Source organism: Trachemys scripta, chromosome 3 (genome assembly GCF_013100865.1).
Source record: "Trachemys scripta elegans isolate TJP31775 chromosome 3, CAS_Tse_1.0, whole genome shotgun sequence".
Lineage (NCBI taxonomy): Eukaryota > Metazoa > Chordata > Testudines > Emydidae > Trachemys > Trachemys scripta.
Genome location: NC_048300.1, coordinates 40,654,980 through 40,680,316, shown reverse-complemented (window position 1 = coordinate 40,680,316; position 25,337 = coordinate 40,654,980). Strand labels below are relative to the sequence as shown.

The following is a 25,337-nucleotide window of genomic DNA, read 5'->3' as shown; positions in this document are numbered from 1 at the left end:
TTTTGATTGATTTATTGCTAAGTTATTAATTGAAAATTGTTGTAAGAAGCAAATTGTTAATATATAGTTCTCCATGATAATGGATATCATAGCTTCTACTGGTTTAAAAAATAAACTATTCCTGCTGGGGGTTGTTTTAAAATGAAGTGTCATTGAGATCATTATACAGAGCAAGTTAAAATCTTATTGCTATATTATTTGGCAATATACATCTTTCTTCTTTATAATAGACCTCTGAAGTTAATGTACACAATCAGTGTAAGATGTAAATTAAAATCAAGATATTTATAAGATCTACAAGAGAAGTTAATATACTATTGTGTTACATCCAAGATGCCTACAAGTGCAGTGCTAGACTGTATGTCATTTACCTCTGGGCTAAGGACAGCAGTACTATCACTGGGTACATCCTCTTCATATCCTTTGTTATGGAAGCTTTCTATTTCATGTCCAGTGCTTCCTTCACTTGGGCACTTGTATGAACATCTTGGACTGTTGCTACAGTGGGAAAATTCACATTTACTGTCATCAACTTCAGAGGGTGTACAAGAGAGGTGAGGAGAACCACTATCATCCTGATATGGTGGAGGCTGCAGTTCATCCAGTGGAGGTGTTCTTCTCATTCTTTGAATACAGTTTGCTGTGAATAAGTGATAGCTCTTTACTTATACACTTTCTGAACTGAAAATATATGTAGCATTTGGTTATTAACTGCTTTGGAAAATGACTGAATTCAAACATCTGGACACAACATTTAAACCCTACAATTATCTTCAATTTCTTGATGTTTCAAATTAAATAGGATACTCCTGAAAACACACTATGTTAATAAACAAATAAACTTTTAGAGACAATGTATAGGGAAAAAAGCAAATTACTTGAATACATGACTTGTATATGCATGACATAAATATTTTACACAATATAAAAACTCTGGCCCTGATTGTGAGATGTGCTAGGCCCCTCCAACTCTATTGGGTGCAATTCACTAAGTCAGAGTTTTGGGAGCGTGAAGCAGTTGGGCAAATGAAATCCACCCCCAGCCCACAGTGGAAGATTGCTGAGTAGCTCCTATGTGGCTGCTATTCCAACAAGCTGAAATAGTGACTACAACTCCTCCATGTCAGTTGTGTGAAGTATCAGGGACAATGGATCCATGTAAATGAAGATCTGCAGCCTCTCTCCTTGCCTACTGGCAGTGTGGCTTAGTACATCATCTTATGTAGGGCTGGCACAAAGGCCTTTTTTCCATGGCTTGTAGGGACCGCACTGGCACCCCTGAGCAGGTGCTCAGTCAGTGGACTACCTGTTCAGCCTTTACACAGAGTTTAAGTAATGCAAAAGACTAGCAACATGCCCCTTCTCATAGGTGAATTTCACCCACTGAACTTAAACTTAATGGCTTCTCAGCATCATATCCTCTGTTAGTTATTCAAACCAAAGGGCTCAAAATTTGGGTACCTGGAAGTTAGAGACTGGTGCCTACTCACTGAAGCCATTGGAAAGACTACTACTGACTTTAGTGAGCTTTAGATCAATCCCCAAAGTGACTTGATTTTCCAACGGGCTGAACATCTTCAGCTTCCACTGACACCAGCTGGACAGATAGATCTGTGTCTACTCAGTACCATGGAAAATCAAGGTGCCAGAATACAGATGTAGAAGCCTGACTTTATGCACTCATTTCAAATTTTAGCTTATTGCTTTACTACTTGGCACTACAAAGTAAACTGCAGATAGGAAAATAAAATATGGTCTGTGTTAGCAGAAGCAACAGAAATTCCAAAGACACAGGTAAAATATGTACCATAGAATCATAGAACTATAGGGTTAGAAGGGACAGCAAGCGTCATCTAGTCTAACCCCCTGCCAAGATGCAGGGCTTCCAGGCTTATTGATGAGTCTTGGTAAGGTTGTTGACAAGCTGGCTGTACATAACATCAGTTTTCATTCAGCTGATGGTAAGGGAAAAGTTATGAACAAGGTCAAACTGCTGCAAAAAGGTAGGTGGTGGTCAGATTTGAAGCACTGACTCACCCCCTCGGAATCTAAGGGTGAAAGGATTTAAAGGTGCAAGCCCTGGTGTTGGAAACCCCTTTCTCCATGCAGCAGGCAAGGTATCACCAACCATCTCTCCCCTTGAGGTTTGATTATCAGGTGGGGTTTGAACCTGCTGTGGGCATTGCGCTAGTCGCTCCTTTTTAGGGGGGCTGGAAAGGAATTTTTCCCACACCACCACATGGGCTTCAGTGGAGTGGGGTTGGGTTTTTTTGCCTTCCCCACAGAGGGTGGCAGGGAAGACCTATTATGGTGGCCACAGAAGGTGGCAGGCTACAATTTATTTTGTAAGTATGGGGTGGATGTCCAGTGCAGGTACTCCAGAGGGAAGGTATCCAGTGACCAGATAAATGGCCTGGTAAAGGACTTAAAAAGGAGGTGCTGGTTAAAGGAACAGAACGGTGTGGAGTTTGGGGCTCCTATGGTTAGAACGGCAGGGAGCCAATCCCCCCCCTTTCTGATAGCCCACCTTACCTCTCCTATGAGAGAGGGTGGATGGCAATGGATTTGCTTCCCTTCCAGTCCTAGAATCTATGAATCTATGCTGGAGGGACCTGGATGGAAAAAGAGGGGTAGCTGGTGGAAGCCCCCTGGGTAATTACAGGGTTACCTACATTGTACACTTTTATCTGCTGAGTAGTCCCAGACATCTAATAATAAAGTTGCGTCCTGATTAAAACCATATCAAGTGTCTCCTTCTTTCGGTATAGTCAGACAATGTCATTAATGTTATTTCAAATCTAAAGCAACAGTTTCTGCTCAAAGTGGCAAAATGCCCACAAACAACATTAAATGAGACAACTACCACCATACAGCTATGACTCAATTTTTTATTTTTTTAAAAGTTGCAATCTACAATGACAATTTTTTTCAGTAATTTGTGCACAACTTAGAGAAACCAAAGTGTGTCCGGATAGCTATAAGCACCATAATTGTCTTAAATGAGTAAATAAAATGACTGTGTGATTCATTTTTTTCCCCACTTCGATGAACTCTCTCATATGTCCCTATGGGAAAACTGCATAAGGCTGTGTGACAGAAAAGGTGCTCTTAACGTAGGTAGAGTAAAAGTGAAGAGAAGAAAATTCCTTTTAAGCAGCTAGAGTGATTCATAAATGTCAGAAAAGCAGAAACATAAATGCAAGTTTTTAACTATTTATTTTTGAAAGCTTACTTACCAAAGAGAACTACAATGTAAACTATTAAAAACAGGTTTTGAATGCCGATATTAAGGATCTAAGTACACATTTGTATAATCAGTGTAAACAGGCACAAACCATTTCAGAACCAAAAAAGCCCTTAACTCAACATAAAGAGGTAAAGTTTTTAAAGGAATTAGACTGAAAATGGTTTTCGAGGTAAAGTATTTTTTTTAAAAATAGTAACAGTGGAGCTTTTTGTATTAAGAATCATCTAATATTAGATAGACCTTTCTTCAGGTTAAATTTTATTTCCCCTATGTGCGCACACAGATGTAAATGATCCGAGCTGCAGAATACATATCTATACCCCTTGTCCAACTCTTAATCAGAGAGGAGAGAATTTCCTTATATACTGAGCAACTGCTACTCCCCTGACTTGAGTTGGAACAGCAAGTAATCCAACACTTCTGAAAATCAGGCCCATTATCTCACGGCTGCCTAAATTCTTTCTGATCAATTGTGCCTGTTCTCCATTTGTTTAAATCCTTGCCCCAAAGTTCAGAGTCAAGCAAACAGAAGTATGGATTAGTAACTGCCCAGCATTGTTGGCCTAGTACATTCTGGATGGAATTCCACTGAATTCAATGGAGTTACACCAGAGATTAATTTGGTCCTGCATTTTTCTATTGCAAGAAGCCCCTCTTTTACAAACCAGTAGCATAGAAGCATTGCCAATATATGCCTTTCCAACCCTACATATATTTGTATTCCAAATAACACTTCAGCAGTCACTGAAATGAAATAATATGGGTACTTTCCTCAGACAATGCAGGTCACACAGAAATAGGGATGTTAGAAGACCATTTCAGAGAAGGAGTTCAAATATAGCAGAAGCCATTAAAAATTAACACTTGCCAACTGCTATCACAGTTACCATGGATCTCCCCCACCCTAACTATAAGGGATACTGTGGTAGCACAGATACCATTATGTGCTAATTTGGCAAATGATGGTTTATAAATGGCTATTGTCATTTATGTATTATTGCATGCACTAAACTATTATCAGCAGGAATTCTGTGAGGAGAATCTAATTGTTGATGGACATCAGAGACCAGTGAAATCACATAGAATCGATCAAAGCTCAAAATAAGAAGTTGGGCATTTTCCCTAAGAATTTAACTAGTAAGAAGCAAAATTATATAACCAACAAATAATATTTATTTGATCAACTTATGTATAGATCAAAGTTTAAAATTTAAAAACTATGTTTATATACGTCGGCCCTTTCTGAGAGATTCTATTGATTGGGCATGTTAAGAACTATGGGTAAGAATCTATGAACACAAGCAGATGATGGACTGCTGCTACAATCAGCAGTCACACTGAGGCTAGGTCTACACTGTGGGGGGGGGGGGTCGACCTAAGATACGCAACTTCAGCTAGGTGAATAGCGTAGCTGAAGTTGCATATTTTAGGTCGGCTTACCTGGCTGTGAGGACGGCGGCGAGTCGACCGCTGCCGCACCGCCGTCAATTCCGCTTCCGCCTCTTGCCGCGGTGGATTTCTGGAGTCGATGGCAGAGCCATCGGGGATTGATTTTATCGCGTCTTCACTAGATGCGATAAGTCGATTCCCAATAGATCGATTGCTACCCGCCGATCCGGCGGGTAATGAAGACGTGCCCTGAGTAAATGGCCATTAGCGGACTGAAGTCAGAAGTAAAGATTTTCTTTAAACTCTGTCCGTCAAAAGATGGATGTTAGTCTATTTTCAAGAGTGCCCCTCTCTGGGCTTGATTCAAAGCCCACTGAAGTCAACAGAAGTCTTCCCCTGCTTCAATGGGATTTCCATAAGTCCCCATAGAAGCAACCTATGCCAGGCTGAATATTATTATAAACATACCATTTATAATTATGTGAACTATGTGAACATTTTCACAGACATTTTTCAGAGTAGAATCATGCTTTAAGGTTTCAACAGCTTGCTGAATAGAATGCTTTTCTTCTCACATTTTTTGTTGTTTAGAAAATGCTTCACCCCCAATTTTGTTAATTTTTTCCACTTTATTCTGGTCCATTACCTTCCACTTTAGTCCCAACAAAAGTATCCTGCTATTGGTAACGCTCCTTTCTCTGTGTTTGCAAATGTAGGATCTTCAACTATTTTCCCCAAATGGTCATCATCTCCACAATCCTATCATTCTTTTATTTAATTTTTCCAGTCCACTTCCAAGAATGAGTCTCTCATTAGCATCTGGAAACTACAACCTTATTCCTGTGGTTGTAATTCCCTAGACATATAAACAACAACCAAAACACACTTTTGTAAGTTAGCTTTGAACATCTCTTGTACATTTTTTCTTTAAATATTCACAATATTGTGGGAGACATGCTTTACTGAAAATTTCATAACGAACCTGGTTCTGAGTTTCTTTAAAACGACAAACTTTACATTAATCCAGAATTTTTGCAAGTCATGTTTTGTAGTTTCCATGAATATCTTCACTCTCAGTGGCATCTTTCATTCCTCTGCAATTTTGCTACATACAGTATTTTTCATACTTCATTTTTTAATCTAATGTAAATTTCAAGTTTTAATCCTTCAGGGGGTTCTATGCAAATGTTAAGACAATTTTAATAAAACATAAAATGAAATACATGTTTAAAAATTAAAGAAATATTTTTTTTTTATTCTGAATGATTAAGCACCCTTAGCTGTTTCTGGTATGCAGCTCAGACAGTCCAAATGTAATTTTCACGTTTTAATATTTTGGATGGGAGAAAAGTTCAACTGACTGAATAACCCCACATCATAAGGAGAGGACAAAATATCAATATATAATATTGAATGAAGGGTTTATCTTCCCTTTAAAATGAAAAGATTATGTGTGTATGTGAAAAAAATGTTATTTTACTATGAAACAGATTTCTTGGCATTTTAATTTTTACAAAGGAAATTATGTACATGAGATTCGCCTACCAAAATGTGGGGAATCTAAGGTCAACATGGAATGTATCTGTACATTGGGAGGCAGCCCCTTTTTAACAATCTTCTTTTTCCAAATGCTATATATTTTGGTTTTTATTCACAATACAGTAATCTTTTCAAATTTAGAGGTTCTTAAAGTAAGCTGGAATTGACAGAACCAGTATTTAATCTACTATACATGCTGTACCAGCATACATGAATTATTTTGTTAATGGCACTTTTTCTTTGCTCCCAAGTATTTAAAACATCTTAGGTTCATACTCATTATGGGCTTGATCCTCTGCCTGTGGAAATGTTGGCATTCACTTTTCAGGTTCGAATCTTATATTAATACACTGCATTTTCATTACATTCCAAGAACAGTTTTATTAATCATAGATGAATATATTCAATATTGATTGTCATATGTTAATACTAATAAAAAGTAATTGTGCTAATACAGATTATTAGAGTATAATTTTTATCTGATAGAATAGTAGATTCCCTAGAAATGTTAAATGTCATTTACGTACATTCTTTAGAGCTACTTCCAAATTTTCTCTCAGGAGAAGTAAAAACTCCCACAACTGAGACTATTGTTGCTGGTATAGTAAATTCCATTTAGCTTGTGTTTGTTTATATTGTGAGCCAATAAAACTGTAGTTTGTTTTGGTTTGCTGACAAAACGTGGGAGCCTGCAGAGTCTACTGTACTTTTCTGTTAACTTCTGCTGCAACTGCTGCTTATGATTCTGCTGCAACTGTTTTTGACCTGAAAGCGATTGCATTAGCTTGACCAGAAATGCATCCCTTGTGTAAGGGATAAACAATGATCAGTGCTGAATTAGTGAAGTGATTCCAAGCTTCCGAGTGCCAAAATGGACTAAAAATAGAAGTATATTATAAAAATGAAGGAACTAAGAATGGCTAACTGGTATCTATTCCTTATTTTAAAAATTACATTTATCATTGTCCTGTTTCTCACCATCTGTCTCCATCCCTCCCTTCATCAGAAATGAATCTTGGTATGTCTTGAACTCATCTGCCTTCTACTTGAATAGTATTCCCTGACAACTTACTCTGTTTTTATTAACTTGTGTATGCAATGCTTGAGTTCCCATTTTATTCTTAGTTTCTTAAATAATATTTAAGAATTATCCTGTACAGTGCTTTACATTGTCAAAAGTCTACCCAAATACTTCTTGGATGCACTTATTTAAATATCTAAGCTTATTAGTTATTAGTATAACCATTTATATTGATCAATTTTAGCAAATTCTCTCAAGTGTTTTAAAGTTTCTGCTACACGAGCTCAAAATCTCCTCTTATTAAGTGAGATTATGCACAAATCTCTAAAACCTTTCCTTGTAACGATAATAGTAGTCTTACACTGTACCCTTATCAATAATATACATCCTTAGGGGTAGTAACCTGTACTGTATACAGTTCTTCAGGTAGTGTTGCCTTATGCAGTACTACTTCTTGTTTTGTATTCTCTTCTTCAGTGGATACAAGCTAGACTCTGGTTTCACCTTTTTAACTAGGGTTGTGCACAGCGTCAATAACGTTAACTATTTACACATATTACTTTCCAGGACTATGTACTAAGTTGACTAATTAGTATGTATTCCTTGGATTGAATCTTTGTTCTACTACTAAACTGTGTTTTCATTTTAGCAAAGTTTCTAGATACTAATTTGAGAGAGTTTTGTTTTTGAAACAAAAAATGGGCAAATCAAAGATATACACAAATTGGCACAAAACACTCATGATGGCCAATAAAGCCACTCAGTTTCTAGAGTACAAACAGAGTAAGTACAGAACTATTGGTGGTACTGGTTGCACTGCCTATGAATAACATTGCCCAACATTTCCCCATTATATGATCCTGTTTTCAGTTGTTTATAGTTTTGCCAAACTTTTACTATTTGTCTGAAATTTTCCATACTGGGTGCTTACCTTTGCTTGAATTGCATTTGGCAAATTTCAGCCCAAAACAAGTGAAATTCAGCCAAAATTTTGGGAAAGAGTTTAGCTATTTCTAAGAATTAAGTTGGGGGGGGGGGGAGGAAAATATGTTGTTTTGCCCATGTTAAATTCTAGCCTTTTCTTTTCAATGGTTTAGTACCCCATGCTTTGGAACAGGGACTTGAAGTTAAGCAAAGACTTATTCACATGTTTAGCTTTGCACACTCTGAGTAGTTCCAATGACTTCAGTGCATAAAGCCAAATTCGCGTGTATGTCTGCAACATCAGGGTTTTGGTGTGTCTTATTTTAGTACCACATACGTAACATTGCTGTATGTTGCCGAAATTATTGATGTGTGTCCCTACATAGAGATATCTATCTCAAGACTGACCTCTCTCTCCCTTTCCTATTCATACCTGGAATGCAATATCCTTTGATAAATCAGGTGAGATATACATAAATCAATAATTTGGTAACAGACTGGAACAGGAATGAAATAAAGCAAATTTTAAGGTCAACGTTGATGGAGATATTATTTATAATATAATATAATATAATATTTTAAATTGCATGTAATTTCTTATTAGAGAAAGACTTCAATAAATTTTTTTAAAGTGTTTAGAATTCTAGAAAGACAGAATTTTTAGAGAAATCTTCATATCCACACAAGAGGTAATTTGCTCTTCCCTTAAAGCAAGCAAGTTGTTCATCCAACAGTTCTCTGGCAGTCAAAATCCCAAAATATAGACTTTGTGCCATATAACATGAGGCTTTATTTAACTGGATAAAGTGCTGGAAATGTGAAAAGGCTATCTATGGGTCCAAAATCTTACTTCAGCAATGCAAAATGGTACTCTCTCTACTGATTACTCCAGCATAGTCTAGAAACCCATGAATGAGCTATACAGCAATGCCCATTTTTTGTCACTGTATTTGCTCCAAAACTTGGTCTCAAAGACAAGGAAAAGCGGATATGACAATTAATGTATATAACATGGTTCTGAAACATTTTAAAATGTGGAGCTTGTTTCAGAAATGTTAACATGCAACTTGACAAACATTAGCAGGATAAAAATAGTTTCCAGATGTCACAGAAGAGTTAAACTTATTTTTCAGTAATTGTTACATTAATAAGAATATTAATATATAATAAATACAATCCAGTCAGCAGTTCAAATAGCCACACTTTCCTTAATTCCGAGAATTCCACTATTCTTACATTTTAGTTGATTTTCCATATCTTTAATTTAACAAGGCATGTAAGTGTTGTCTTTAAGAAGAGCTGTTGTTACAGTTTAAGATATAATTTCCCTTTTTATAGTTTCTTGGGAACAACTCCAGTTTATGCATTTAAGACTGTTACCATGGCTGCTAACTCCTGTAGTTGTATTCTGAAAAGTAACTCTCAAAATGGCAATGTGAAGTTCTACAGATATTAGGCCCCATTCATCGTCTTGAGATTCCTTTGCACCAGACAGACTGGAGCAAAGCGACTGTAAAACAGCTCTAAGCCCCTAATATTCCCCTTCCGAGGTGGGGGCTTCAATGCCAGGCACAAAAGCTCCAGGTGAAGGGGGCAGTCTTTGGCAAGACAGGAGGAAAATGAACACGCACCAAAGGAGAGTAGGGGTGTGGCTGGAGTGGACATATGTTCCCATCATTCAATAGCCCTAGAGTGACCACTGCAATAGGGCAAAAGTTAGGATTTCTAGCTGTCTACTAAGGTACTTATATAGTCCCAATTTCCACAGTATCTGAGCATCTCACAGTCTTTAACATATCTATTTCCACCCCAATTACTCCACCCCAATTACTCCCATTTTACAGACAGGGAACTGAGGCACTAAGGCTAGCACTTTTGTCGGTATCACTTATGTCACTCAGCGGTGTGAAAAAACACCTACATGACATAAATTACACCAAAAGAAGTGCCAGTGTGGACAGCACTATGTCAGCAGGAGATGCTCTCCTGCTGACATAGCTACCACCTCTTGTTGGGGGTGGTTTAACTATGTTAGTGGGAGAGCTCTCTCTTGTCGGCATAAGGTGGCTACATGAGTGATTTTACAGCGGTGCAGCTGCATTGGTACAACTGTGCCACTGTAAGCTTGCTAGTGTAGACATGGCAGAAGTGACTTACCCAAGGTCACACAGGAAGTCTGTGGTGGAGTAGGGAATTGAACCCAGTTTTCCAAACTCAGGATAGCACCCTAACCACTGGACCATTCTTCTTGAGGGTAGCCCTTCAGGGAATTTTTCTCTGCTTTTTATCTCATGCCTTTCTAAAACCAAATAATCTCATATTCACCAGAATGTCCACAGAACTGTGTATCCATGGGGGCCTGTGGCCCTCTAGGTTCCTAGCTACTTTAAGAGATTTGCTGCAGCAGAATTTCCCAAGTTGTCGGCTATGCCTGAAGAAGGGGGGGAGAAAAAATATTGACTGAAACCAAGGGAGCAGATTAGGGGGAAAGAAAGAGGGAGGGACTGGAAGAGAAAAAGGAAAGGGGAAGAGAGAGAAGTATGCTGAGTGATTTGGAAGAGAAGGTGGAGAACCTGCCAGAAAGGAAGGTGACTGGGAGAAGAGAGACTGAGAAGTGGGAGAGAATTTTGAGAAAGAAATGAGTATTCAAGAATTCACAGAGAGGCAGAGGAAGGAAGGTGCAAACTGGGAGAAAGGAGGTATGAATCAGAATTTTAAAAAAATGGAAAATTACAGATACATATAGCAAAGATACAGAAAAAGGACATAAACAAGATGTGATGCATCAATGACATACAGGGATGCAGGCCACCCAGATCTGCCACAGGTGGCGCCTCCAATCTAGGAAAGTTTGGAACCACTCACATACAGGTGCATGTATGCTATGACTACTGCCAATCATATTGTGAAAATAATTGATACCAACACTGATGAAAAGATAACAGAAATCTGAGTTACTTCTTATGGGTGTCAGCAAAATCTAGAGAGCACAGCTAGTTGCCTTCCACTAAAAGAGGCAGGATAGCTCTCAGACTTATCATCTGGAATTTTTCTTTGACAAAATATGCATTTAGCTCCCTGAGATTCCAGATGGGTTTGAACTCTCTTGCCTACTAAGGTATCAGGAAGTACTTGAAATAAAACCTTTTAACTCTTTCACCTAGTGGCACAGGCTCGATAGCTTTCTTAACCAAGAGGAAATTAATTTCCTGAAACATCTCTTCATAAAAAGGGGCCTGAAAGCATTCCTGAGAAAAGCAAAGTGAAGGGCTGGGTTCTGTTTTATAAACCAGATCTTGTAGCCTCACTGACCAATTGTCAGGACCCACATTGTCAGAGGTCAGAGTAAAACTCTCCTGGTCTCCTTCTAACAGGGTGTTCATGGTAGGCTAATAACTATGGCAGACTAGTTATAAGCTTCAGAGCCCTTCAAAATCTTTACAAATATTAATTCCTTAGGGGACTTAGGAATCCATGGCTTTTGGGACCACTGTTGATGTCAAGTGTCCAGAGAGAGAAATGGGCAGCAGATACCTTTAAATCCAAAGGTAAACACATTCCTTGGCATCAAAGATAGAACCTTTCCTTCCCATTAACCTAAAAAGAGTGGGAAAGTGGGAAAGGACAACATGTTGAAGGTGGCATTAGTCTACTTTGCTTTCTCCAAAATGGCCTTAACCTGGTTCCAAAAATGTGTTCTCCTGCTTTGAGCTTTTTTCTGGTGAGAGAAAGCAGCAGATAGAGAAAGGGAGAATACCCAATCTCCTTTCTGTGTCTTCTCATAAACAGATTTCTTGCACTTTCCTCTGATTTATCTGATACTTGCCACCGTCAGAGACAGAATGTTTGATTAGATGGACCACTGGTAAATCCTATATTCCAGTGTTCCCCACATACTTCAGAAGCAGGTGATAACCTGAACCTTGACAAGAGTGGATGAAATTGAGTCTGCATAGTGAAGACAAGTACACTAAGCTGCTGCGGCTGCCACCAGGGTGCAAGGCTATATGCATGTTGGGTTGGTGAGAACATGGGAGAGGTGGGGGAGCTAAAGATAAGACAATGTGGTGTTTACAAATGTTACAAGAATGCTACCTCAGCCTTGTTCATATCATAGGATATTCAGTGAAACAGGAATGCCCTTGATAATCAGGGGTCACACTACAGACTTTTCACTTGCCATCTATTTAACTCATATGTAGTTTAACTCACAAAAATAAGAGTTGGTGAGTATAGTAGGCAAGAGGTGATGATGTATTTACTTATCAGGCTGTGTGACAGACTAAATGTATACATGCACATAAAAAGATTTCTCTGAAGGAGCATCCTAAATTAGCAAGATGTTATAGACCTAATTTGAAATTACTGTTTGGTACTGTTTGTTAAATAAGAGATTTGAAGGTGGTGCACAAGCAGGTAATTAGTAATCAAAGTCTGACAGCTACAGTTGCAAAATATTTCTATGATAATTTCAAAATTGAAAATGGCTTATTGCACTCTACATGAAATTAATGTACACCCATTCAAAAGCTAAATAATTATCTGGAGAAATACTACTAAAACATTTCAGTACTTTGCTGCAAGTCTAGCAGCATAACATCATTTTGGTTCAATCTATGCAGAACAGGCCTATCCATGTTCTACCAATACTATTTGGCTGTGTAGATGAGTCTTCAAATCATATTAGCCAGAATTATATTAACACTGGTTTATATTAGAAGAGTACTACTGTGTCAAATCTCAGTGTAAAGTGAGCCTAACTACCTTATCCAATGGTTTACAAAACCAACATTACATATTATATATTGTGTAATCCAGTACAGGGATCACATTATCTCAAAAATGTCTGTACAGCACGTGTTTAAAAACACTTGAGATAGTTCAGCTCTCCGTGCAGTTAATTATGCAGCTCATTTCTGATCTGCAGTAGTTCTCTTCTACTCCTGAACCTCATCTGAATCTACCAGCCATGGTATATTCTACAAATCATACATATTGGTAGTTCTGTCATATGAAAAAAAAAACAGGGACTAAAAAAGACTCACCTACTTCATTAATATCTATGATATAACCCAGGATTTTTACAAGGTCAAGTGCTAGTTTGACACTAGCAACAATTGTTGCTGTGAACTAGTTTCAGACTGAACAGAATATCACTGAGAATTGGTCCTTTGTCGAAATTAATAAAAGACATGGATTTCAGATAAATTTAATAATTCTGTAATTTTACACTTAGTATAACTATAAGTCACCATATAGCCAAGCGCTTCATAAATAAAACTCAGTATTAAGAACAATTTTGGGTCTATGAAGTATTAACATCAAGTATAACTAAGATTAGTTTTATGAAGTAATAACTATTACACCCTGCTGATATTGGATAGCAATTTATAATTCAGCAAATAAAAAAGCCTTAATTTTCTTGTAATTCAAATTTCTACAATAAGTATGGTAGCTTAGGCTACAGAACGAGATGAATGCAAAACAAACAAACAAACAAAAAAAACCCCAACCAACAACCTCGCATTAACATTTTGACCAGTCAGCAATTCACCAATGTTGAAATGTGTAGCTTAACTCAAAATCAGATGAAGCAATTTAATAACTTAAAATAAGAAATAAGTACTGAAATGTTAGAATGCTGATAAGTGATCACAGCTGCACCAGAATTAGTTTCTATAGCAACAGAGAAGAAATAATGTGATGAATTGCACTGCAATACAAGATGAATTCTTTACAATGTAATTCAAACAGAAAACTTTAAAGAATTTACTTGATTAAAAAATATTAAATTATTATTGAAGTATATCATATCTTACACTTCTTTACCCTTTCTATTTTGTTTTTCCTGAAACCAATTCTAACCCATCCATTCAAATTTCCAATGACATTTTCTATTCATCATTGCAACATGCACCCTTTTAAAAAAAGAAATTAAAGTCATATTAATCTAAAAATATGGATTTTTAACCTTAGGCTGATCTGCATTTTTCAACCATATCTCTTGTATTATTCCTGCATAGAGGCACATATTAAATGTACCTTTCCAGTAATACATTTGTAAAACACAAAGGAAAGCTTTAAATATGATATTCATAAGAAGCTGCATCATAGCTATGGGAATTAACATTGATATGCAACTTCTAAAACTTGTAGTCATGAGACTTAGACTACCTTTTATCAGTACGCTCTCTCATGTCCTAAGCATGATTAACAAACCATAACAAATCTATTAGTATTCATAGTCTGCATACTCTTAAGATGGTAAGAGAAAAGCCTATCAGCTAAGCACATCTTTATATTTCAAATGTTGCCATGTCTAAGAGTTATATTGTTTCACTGCATCTTTTCTGTTTCTAGCTATTTTGGGAAACTAATTAAAAGCATATACCTGAACCTTTTATGTATTTTGCCCTTATAATGAGACCTATTACTGTGGCTTACTCTATCCCTCTGAGTTCCAAAGTATCTCTGAGTTACCATGGATACGAATGACATGCTTTCTCTCAACTGCTTTTTGTGTCTTATTAAACATCAGAAAACTGACACACTAGGAATCTGAGGCATCTATACAGGATAAATATCTAATCTCTTGGTAGCACTCCTCATGCTTTCAAAAATAAGAATACACCATTCTTTAAATTTTTAATGAAACATACCAGTAGGTTATTTCCTACTTTAAATCTACTACTGTTTTTAAAGAGAACTGAAGTGAAAGCAATGTTGTACATACAAAACTAAAACTAACCTGATCAACTCCAAGATAGAGTTATAAATGGTGTCCAATGGGAAATCAATGACCTTAAACAATTTTGGGTTTGCTGTTCATTTTGAGTGGAGAGAGTTTAAGTGTTTCTGAAGTGATACCCAATGTTTCTTGTGAAATACAATGTGATGCAAGTTTCAGAACTCATCACAGGAATGGAGACTCATTGGGCCAAATGCAGAGATGATATATAAGGTGAGGTAAGTTAGATTCTTTTAAAACATAGATTAATACCTTTAGACCTCTTCACATCCTCTATGTGTATATGTGTTCACGGTGTCCAAATTGGTGTAATTTACATTTCAAGGAGCCAGAAGAATGTGTAAAAAGTTGTATATTAACATAATGGATGGTCTGTTAGTTGATTTTCTTGTTACATTCTTGTCTTCTGACCCCTCTTCATGTTAGTTACACCAATTTAGACTCCCTCACATTCAGGCAACCAAATTCAGAGGTGATGTAAAAGCAGAGGTTACATTACATGCTGGTGCTAACCAAGTCTAAGCTAATGTAACATACTTGGGTGGAGGGGAGGGGCAACAGAAGAAAATATTAGTTACACTCATTCAGACTCACTATAAGCTGATTCAGAATCACCTCTAATTTTGACCCGTTGAGCTCAAGATTATGGTAAGGTGTTGGCTGCGAAGTGACTGCGCCACAATTAAGGTGGGGCAGAGTTTGTCTGGGCTTACCCAGGAGGGACAGCTCTGGTTTATGGTGGGAGGAGGGGGGAAGGTCAGAAACTGCCGTAAAAAAGGTGCTCAGTGGTCAGCTTTGTAGCAATGACACACACACACACACACACACCCCGGCCGGAAATGTGAGATCCAAAAGGCATAAAGGTACAAAACCTGGGTGGGGCAAGTCTCTTTGTTCCTCGCAGCGAGGAAGCCAGCACCCACCCTCCCTCCCCTAGTGGAGGCGAATGGAAGGCTGGGTTATGATCTGTGGTGGGCATTACGCTAGTCGCTCCTTTTAAAGGGGGTCTGGGAAGGAATTTTTCCCGCACCACCAGAATTGGCTTCAATGGAGTGAGTTTTTTTTGTCTTCCCCACAGCAGGTGTGAGGGAGGACCTTTTCTGGTGAGAAGAAAAAGTAGTAGACCATATGTCGCAACTTATTTTGTAAGGTTGGGCGGATGTTCAGTGCAGGTACTCCATAGGGAAGGCAGTTAGTGACCAGATAAATGGCCTGATAAAGGGCTTAAAAGGAGGTACTGGATAAAAGAACAGAGTGGGGGAAGGGGTTGGGGACTCCTCTGATTGGTACAGCAGGGAACCAGCCCCTCTCTCCCACCGCACCCCCTCCCCCCGTTCTATATAATAAAGTTGCGGCCTGATTAAAATCCATAACAAGTGTCTCCTGTCCTTCTTGCGGTGTACCCAGAAGATGAGTGTGGCAAACAACTACTATAAAGTCAAAAAGGAAGGGAGGTTACTACTGTGAAACAGGCATCCCAAAGCAGAATAATGGGTGACAGCTTTAAGGCATATATTCAAAGTGGATAACTACCGCCCAATTGCTCTTCAGGATGGCCCTCTGAGCCTTCCCTTCTTTATGAATCTGGGGAACGAAAGATTTTGTAAAAATCACTGGAAGTAAATATTTTAGACTTCAACTTTATCACATAACACACAGATAGACAGAGTTTTAGAAAGTTTCACTTCTTTTTCTCCTATTAGAACTCTTTGGCAAATAGAACTTCTGTCCAGCAAGAAATTCTCATATTTTGACATTTGTTTTCATCATGAAGCAGGACAAAGTCAAAATATAAAAAAACAATGCAGGACAGAAAGTTTTAAAATTGTATTTTAAAGTGTCATAATGAAAAAAATTGACATTTTTGATCAAAATGAAATGTTTTGTTTCAACATGTTGATCTGAACCAAAATGTTTCTTTGAATTTTCCTATCAGAAATTGAAATCTTTTTTTCAAAATTGAAATTTTTCTGTGAAAATTGATTGTGAAAATCTGCAGATTTCATTGGGAAATTTTTTCAGCTGAAAAATGTCAGCCCGTTGTAGTTCACATACATACACTCATTATTTGTATTAGCTTCCCAGGTTTTTTCTCCCATGCTTTGGTTGAAGGCTGTGGGGGATGGCAGAGCAGTAGTACATGTGATGCCACAGTCACTGCAGTGTTTTTTTATTTAATAGTAAGAACTATAATAATATTATAAACAAGGAGAACATACACCAAATAGGGCTTTTCTGCACACAGAGTGAATTTAGATTTAATGTTTACATACTATAGTTCATTGTATATGCAATGGCCAGGTGCAAGCCAGCTCTCCGAGCTGGAGAGCACTAAGTGGTAAAAGATTGGATTTAATAAAATAGTTACACTGGAGGCAGCAATGGCTAAATATGTTAAAACAGTAAAGCAAATGACACCTTGTCCTGCACTCCCTAAGAGCCTCTCAAAGTATTATACTTTTCAAAGGCTAAACAACTTCAGGGAATGCAGCCCTACCAGTTCAACTCCCCAGCTTTGAAGGCGCACCCAAAGAATCTTAACTCTGCTCTGTGGTGACATTATACAAAAACCATACAATTATGCTTAATGCATATTAGTGTTTGTGCCCCCAGGTTGGAGGAAACTAATTTTAAAGATATATTTAATGTTATCTCCTTTCCCCTGCCCCCACCAGTGTCACTATAGGTCAGAGTTAAGGTTGTGTGGACGCTATATGTATTTTCATTCATTAATGTGTTTGGATTTAAGTTTAAAATTAACTTTGAGTTTCCTGAGTTTATAATGCTTTCTTTGGGATACCACTAAATCCATTCAATGTTTGTACACTCAACTATAAACTCCATGTCTGGGAATTTTTGTCTGGGAATTTCTTTATTTTTTAAAATTTCATATATAAACACTCAAAAAGAAACCTAAAGAGGTTTGTGATATTTTTGAAGAGTTGATTATACACACTAGCAGCCTTGCCTTCCTTGAGTGCTTCTTTAGCACCTCTATTGTCCAGTAGTCCCACTGATTGCTCAGCAAACTTCCTACTTCTACTTAAAAAAAATTGCTGGTAGTTTGTGTCTTTTGATAGTTGCTCTTCAAATTCTTTTTTGGCATGCCTAATTATACTTTTACCCTTGACTTGCCAGAGTTTATGTTCCCTTCTATTTTTCTCAGTAGGATTTGATTTCCAATTTTTAAAAGATGACTTTTTGTTTCTAATGCCTCTTTTATTCTGTGGTTTAGCCCTGGTAGTATTTTTTTTTTTGGTCCTCTTATTTTTTTTCATGTGGGATATTCATATAGTTTCAGCTTCTAATGTGATGTTTTTAAAAAGTTTCCATGCAGTTTTCAGTCACTCTCATGACTTTTCCTGTTTAATTTCCAGTTAACTAGCCTCCTTATTTTTGTGTAGTGTCCTTTTTTGAAGTTAAATGCTACTGTGGTGGGTTCCTTTAGTATTTTACCCCCTGTGAGGATGTTAAACTGAATTACATTATGGTCACTATTACCAAGCGGTTCAGCTATACTCACCTATTAGACCAGATCCTTTGTGCCACAAAGGACTAAATCAAGAACTGCCTCTCCCTTTGTGGGTTCCAGGACTAGCTGCTCCAAGAAACAAACAGTCATGAATGGTGTCTAGAAATTTCATCTCTGCCTACCATCCTAAGGTGACATGTATGGGGATAGTTGAAATCCATTATTATTGGGTTTTCTTTTTTTGTAGCCTCTCTAATCTCCCTGAGCATTTCACAATCACTGTCACCAACCTGGTCAGGTGGTCCACAGTATATTCCTACTGCTATACTCTTATTATTCAAGCATGGAATTTCTATCAATGTTGAAGGATAAACTTTCAGTTATCAAGAATAATGGGTAAAATGACCAAGTGCTAAACTTCTTAAATGATCCATTTAAAAAATTAATGTTAATTGATAGAATAAATTAACTGATTTACTTGTAAATTCTCATTCAATTCATGCTATACTCAAAGAATAACCACTATAATTTTGGGGAAAATACACTGAATTCTCCACACATAACACAGTAGTTAAATACTTATCTTAAGTGAAAAACTCAATTCTACCTTAAGTATGAAGCTACAAGTAGGCATCTACATATTAAAGTAATTTTCAGTGGGTGGTTTTAAGTTCAGACAAAATTTGGAATCTTTCGATTTTTATTAGCCATTAGACCAGGACCTATGAAAGCAAAGAAATTCAGGACTCTTCATAGAGATTTTTTTCATTCTGAACATCACTGTTTTGAAGGATTGTTAGTCATTCCACCTATCAGGTTATTCAGATGCAATGAAAATGACATGAACACTTAAAAGTTTTTATGAAAAGTGACTTTAAATATTTAACGTATATAGTATTGTATTCCTCATTTTTGACTAATCACCTATAAAATTTAGTTTTTAAAATTTAACTATGTATTTGAGTTACAAGAACACACAGAAAATTCTCTTCACAATAGTATCCCAAAAATTACCAAATTACTTATTTTAAATGGTACTAAAAACTGTGTTCTCAATGTTGAGACCTTCAACACAAAGTTTCAGATTGTGTCATGCTTTTACTGTCAAGTTAGGGATGTTTACAATACAAGAGTTTACTGTGGAAAAACATACTGATCATTAAGTATAATGAGGCAAATGGAACCACTGAAATACGTTTCTTGAATAAAACAGCAAGTATCAGGACCTGCAGCCAAAGCAATCTTGAGTATATTCAAATATCAATTGTAAACAATTCCTTAAGGATCGAGAGAATTTCCATTCAAGTCAATGGAGATACTCCTGATTTACACACTGTGAGAGCAGGATCTGGCCTTCTGTCTGCAAAAAGGTAACATACTTCTTTCTGATCTTTCTATTACAAGTTTTATTTTCTAATGTTGAATAATAAACCAGTTACGATAAACAAGAGTAACCTTTCCCCCGTTCAGGTAGTAGACTTACACATAAGTAGTAACTGTTTCAGCTGAATAACAGCAACAAATAAAGAAAAATAAATTACAAAAATACAAAACAGTTATTACAAACTACACCTGAAGTCAGACTCTTGGGTATAGCTACACAACATTTTGGAGCGAGCCTCCCAGCCTAGGTTGATGACTCAGGCTAGTGTGGCTCAGGGCTTATCTTCACTACTGGGGTAAGTCGACCTAAGTTATGCTACTCCAGCTATGTGAATAATGTAGCTGGAGTTGACGTAGCTTAGGTCATCTTACCCTGGTGTCTTCACTGCACTGCATCCAGTCGCCTTATCTTACTGTGCTTGGGGAGCTGCAGTACCGGAGAGCGCTCTGCTGTCAATTTAGCGGGTCTTCACCAGACCTGCTAAATCAACACCCGCTGCATTGATTGCAGCAGCATTGATCTCCCCGGTAGCGAAGACAAGCCCTCATTCTAGTGCTCTAAAAATAGCTGTATAGACAGAGTTTTGAAGATGCGGCTCAGGCTAGAGCTTGGGTTTTGAAGCCTCCAGCCTGAGACACAACTTTGAAGTGCTGTCTATATAACATTTTCAGAGTGCTAGCACAAGCCCAGTTAACTCGAGTCTGTTGACCTGGGCTAGGAGGTTGCCTCCTGCTCCCTGCAAAATGCTGTGTAGACATATCTTTAGAGAAATTGTCCTTGTATAGTTTTATTCCACAAGATTCACATTTTCCAGATATGTACTCTCTTATTAGCTCTATTTTTAACCTGATGCTCATATATTATACTTAAAATTCAGAACATGTTTACATTATCCATCCAGCAGGCTAATGGAACTGCACACCAGACAGTCATGCATAATTCAAATCAATATCCTCAGGCTTGCAACTCTAAGTCAAAGCTGCCTTTAAATAAGCTAGGGTGTGACTTTAACATGAATAAAGTGTATCTAATTTTTAACTTTATCTGACAAATTGATACACTTTGCAAAGTAATGTCATAAATGTGCTGCATCTGTATAATAATGCATTTGTAAACTACTGGAAAAAAGGATAAATAACAAATAAAAACTAAGATAACTGTAAAATAGTCTTAGAAAATGAGCTCTAAATGTAACAACGTAGAGTGGTTCAACAAGATTCAAATACTAAAAGACACAAAAAGATAATAGACAAGTTTTTACAAAATGTTCTGTTAATATCCATAAAAGTTAGTGTCAGAAGTTTAGGTGCTATATCTCCTTTACATATCAGGAATGAAATGCGTTCAGTTTAGTTGGCACCAAAACCCTATGCCCAAATTAATACGACTAGGACAGGCTGAGAATTAGAATATCAGAGGTGAAATCCTGGCACCACTGAAATGAATAGGAGTTTTGCCATTGACTTCCATGAGGCAAGGATTTCACTCCAGGAGCCAGATCCTCAGGGTAAAATGACAATTCACTAAACATGAGGCTCTGCCCCCAGATGTCTTACAAATCTCATATTGCCACTAGGAAAACTATCGTGGAAGTTCTTAAAAATTAAGGTAAATTTCTAACACAAGAAGTGTTGCACCCAAATTGGGGCAATTATATATTAGACCTCATTCTGACAGATAAAGATGAATTGATCACTGATCTAAAAATTGATGGCTACCTAGATGCAAGTGATTATAACCAATTTCATTTGTTATTTGCAAACACAATATAGTCACAACCAGTAAAACAAACACTAAAAATATCAATGGAAATAATCTGTGGCCAGTAAAGATAAGAACAGTAAGAAGGAATTATTTAAATATCAGGAACAAATGAAATCCTAGTGATGATATAGGTCTGATACTAGACAGCAAAGTTGTCAATCATGATGTAGAAAAAGCAGAAGTATTCAATAAATATTTCTGATCTGTATTTGTAAAGAAGCATGTTGATGTAGTCATATCTGACAGTGATAATGAAATACTTTATTACATCAATAACTAGTTACCTATTGAAGTTACACATTTTTAAATCTGCAGGACTGGATAATTTGTACCCATGAGTATAAAAAGGATTGGTCAAGAGGGAGCTCTCTTGATTTTTAAAGATATCATGGAGCATTGGTAAAAGACTAATATAGTACCAATATATAAAAAGGGTAAAAGGGATGACCCAGGTGGTTAGCTTGACACTGATCCCAGGTAAAATCAGGCAAAAGTTGATTTGGGACATAATCACGAAAAAATTAAAAGAAGATAACATAATTAAAATCACCATGATTTTATGGAAAATAGGCCTCAAACAATTTTCTATTTTTTGATGAGATCACAAGTTTGGCTGATAAAGGAAATTGTGTTGATATAACATATTTAGACTTCTGTAAGGCATTTTGACTTAGTACTTGTCTACATGTAGAAGTCAGTGTGCAGTAACATAGGGTTTAAATTTAAAGTGCATTAACTACTTCGCATTCTCTCCCCATATTGGCAGTTTTACTGCACACCGAAAGTACCATCAGGTGATTTAGCTTAATGCACTTCTAAAATTCATTAAGGCAGAGCTATTGCATACAAAGGCACTCTTAGGTCTTTTATACACAGGGACACTCAGGAAAGTTAATCCAAATTAACTTTTAAAGTGAATGAACACAAATCAAATTAAGGCCACTTTAATTCTGAATAAAAGCATCCGCACAGGGATTTAATGTGGTTTAACTAATCCACTTTAAATGTACACCTTTAGTTAATTTGAATAGATTTTCTTGAGTGTCCCTATATAGACAAATCTTTAGTGTGCAGTAAGAGCGTTCACAAGGGGTAGTGCATACTAGTTAGTGCAATCTTTTGCCCCGTGTAGAAAAGCCCTTAGTCTCACATGACATCATGATAAAATAATTAGAATTGTACAAAAATCAATGTACCCCACATTAAATTGCTTAAATGCTGGGTAAGTGATAGACCTCAAAAAGTAACTGTAAATGGGGTATAGTCATCCAATAGAGGTATATCTAGTGATGCTCTTGGCTGAGTGCTACTCAATATCTTTATTGATTATTTGGAAGTATTAAATCGTTATTGGTAAAATGTGTGGACAACACAAAAATTGGAGGAGCGGTAAAAAAAGATGGAAACAGGTCAGCTGTACAGGCAAACTTGGATTATTTGGTAAGATAGGCTCATTGTAATAAACACAAATGAAAGCTCATACATGTAGGAACAATAACAGAGGCCACACTTACAAAATTACAAATTGGAAAGAGTTCAAAAAAGAGCTACAAGAATGATTCAAGATCTGGAAAACATACCTTATCATAAGACTTGGATCTCAATCTATTTAGTTTATCCAAGAGAAGGTTAAGAAGTGACTTGATCATGGTCTACAAGTATCTATGTGGGAAAGAGATTTCTGATAGTTTTGATAAATCTTTAATCTAGCAGAAAAAGGCATAATCAGATGGAATGGTTGGAAGCTGAAGCCAGACAAGGTCAGACTCGAAACCGGCTCATTTTTTTTTTTTTTTAAACAGTGAGGATAATTAACCTTTGGAATAACTTACCAAGGGATCTGGTGGTTTCTCCATTACTTCAAGTCTTTAAAACAAGATTGGATAAATTTCTCTAAAAGATAAGTTACAAGTCAAACATAAATTATGGGCTTGATGCAAATTTTACTGAGTGAGGAGATCAGGCAAATCCAAAATCTGACATTTTGTAGGAAACTTTGCCAAGCCTCCTTCTTTCCACTATAAATGATACTCACAATTTCTACAACTCTTTTAGTCCCAGAACTCTCCTACTCCCCCCACCCCCGAAAAAAAAACCCTACTGCAAGCAGAGTTCTGACCCCGTAAAGGAAGAAGTGCCAGAGACTCCATGAAATCTACTAAGGACTTTGCTATTGATTTTAAGTGGAAGATGCTCAGATATTACAGTGATGGGTGGCAGAATAAAATTGATTATAGATTAGAGAGATCTATTAGATACTAAGTATCAGAGGGGTAGCCTTGCATACTTGACACCATGCAAGGCACTGCATTTAGCCGTATGGAATGGAAATCTATCAACCTCATGAAGAAACTTGCACAAATACAGACAGATATCATCTTCCTTTCCAAATGCAAACGGATGGACATCATACCAAATGGACTGAAGGTGAAAAATCCATTGCTATCTACATACTGCACAGACCACAGTGAGAGATTATGCCATACATTATCAAAGAAACTGAGGAACCACCTGATCAGCATCCTATACAGCAAACAGAAAAACATCAAGAAAGAGCTCTCCAACCTGGAGACTTTCATAAATAACCAACCCTCCACACAAATGGACTTTACTAAAATAAGACAATAAACATTACACACTTCACCTCTCTACAAAGGAAAAAGGACCGTAAGCTGACTAAAATCCTTCCTGCCACATGGGGCCACAACAGGGGTACCCCTAACTCACCCAGCAATATCGTCAATTTATCCAGCTACACACTCAACCCAGCAGAAGAGTCCGTCCTATCTCGGGGACTCTCCTTTTGCCCCAGCACCCCCACGAACATGATACAGTTCTGTGGTGATCTGGAAGCCTACTTTCGCCGCCTCCGACTCAAAGAATACTTTCATGATAACACCGAACAGCGCACTGATACACAGATACCCTCCCACCAACAACACAGGAAGAAGAACTCCACATGGACTCCTCCTGAGGGTCGCAATGACAGTCTGGACCTATACATAGAATGCTTCCGCCGACGTGCACAGGCAGAAATTGTGGAAAAACAACATCGCTTGCCTCATAACCTAAGTCGTGCAGAACGCAATGCCATCCACAGCCTCAGAAACCACCCTGACATTATCATCAAAGAGGCTGATAAAGGAGGTGCTGTTGTCATCATGAACAGGTCTGACTACCAGAAGGAGGCTGCCAGACAACTCTCCAATACCAAATTCTACAGGCCGCTTTCCTCAGATCCCACTGAGGAATACACTAAGAAACTGCACCATCAACTCAGGACACTCCCTACACTAACACAGGAACAAATCAACATACCCTTAGAGCCCCGACCGGGGTTATTCTATCTACTACCTAAGATCCACAAACCTGGAAATCCTGGACGCCCCATCATCTCGGGCATTGGCACTCTCACTGAAGGACTGTCTGGATATGTGGACTCCCTACTCAGACCCTACGCCACCAGCACTCCCAGCTATCTCCGTGACACCACAGATTTCCTGAGAAAACTACAATGCATTGGTGGCCTCCCAGAAAACACCATCCTAGCCACCATGGATGTAGAGGCTCTCTACACAAACATCCCACATACAGATGGAATACAAGCTGTCAGGAACAGTATCCCTGATGATGACACAACACAACTTATTGCTGAACTCTGTGACTTTATCCTCACGCACAATTATTTCAAATTTGGTGACAATATATACCTCCAGACCAATGGCACCGCTATGGGCACCCGCATGGCCCCACAATATGCCAACATTTTTATGGCTGACCTGGAACAACACTTCCTCAGCTCTCGTCCACTCATGCCCCTTCTCTACCTACGCTATATTGATGACATCT

The 25,337-nt window shown here is 37.6% G+C and overlaps 1 protein-coding gene across 4 annotated transcripts in view; it reads right to left on the bottom strand.

Annotated features, from left to right (window-relative positions):
* The window catches only part of SYT14 (synaptotagmin 14), a 179,184-nt gene that overhangs the window by 43,762 nt on the left and 110,085 nt on the right, over window positions 1-25,337 (bottom strand). For all 4 annotated transcript variants that reach the window (XM_034764507.1, XM_034764508.1, XM_034764505.1 and 1 more), the window contains one exon: window positions 372-640. In XM_034764507.1, the coding sequence (XP_034620398.1) occupies window positions 372-640 (269 nt within the window). The remainder of the gene's footprint in view (window positions 1-371; window positions 641-25,337) is intronic.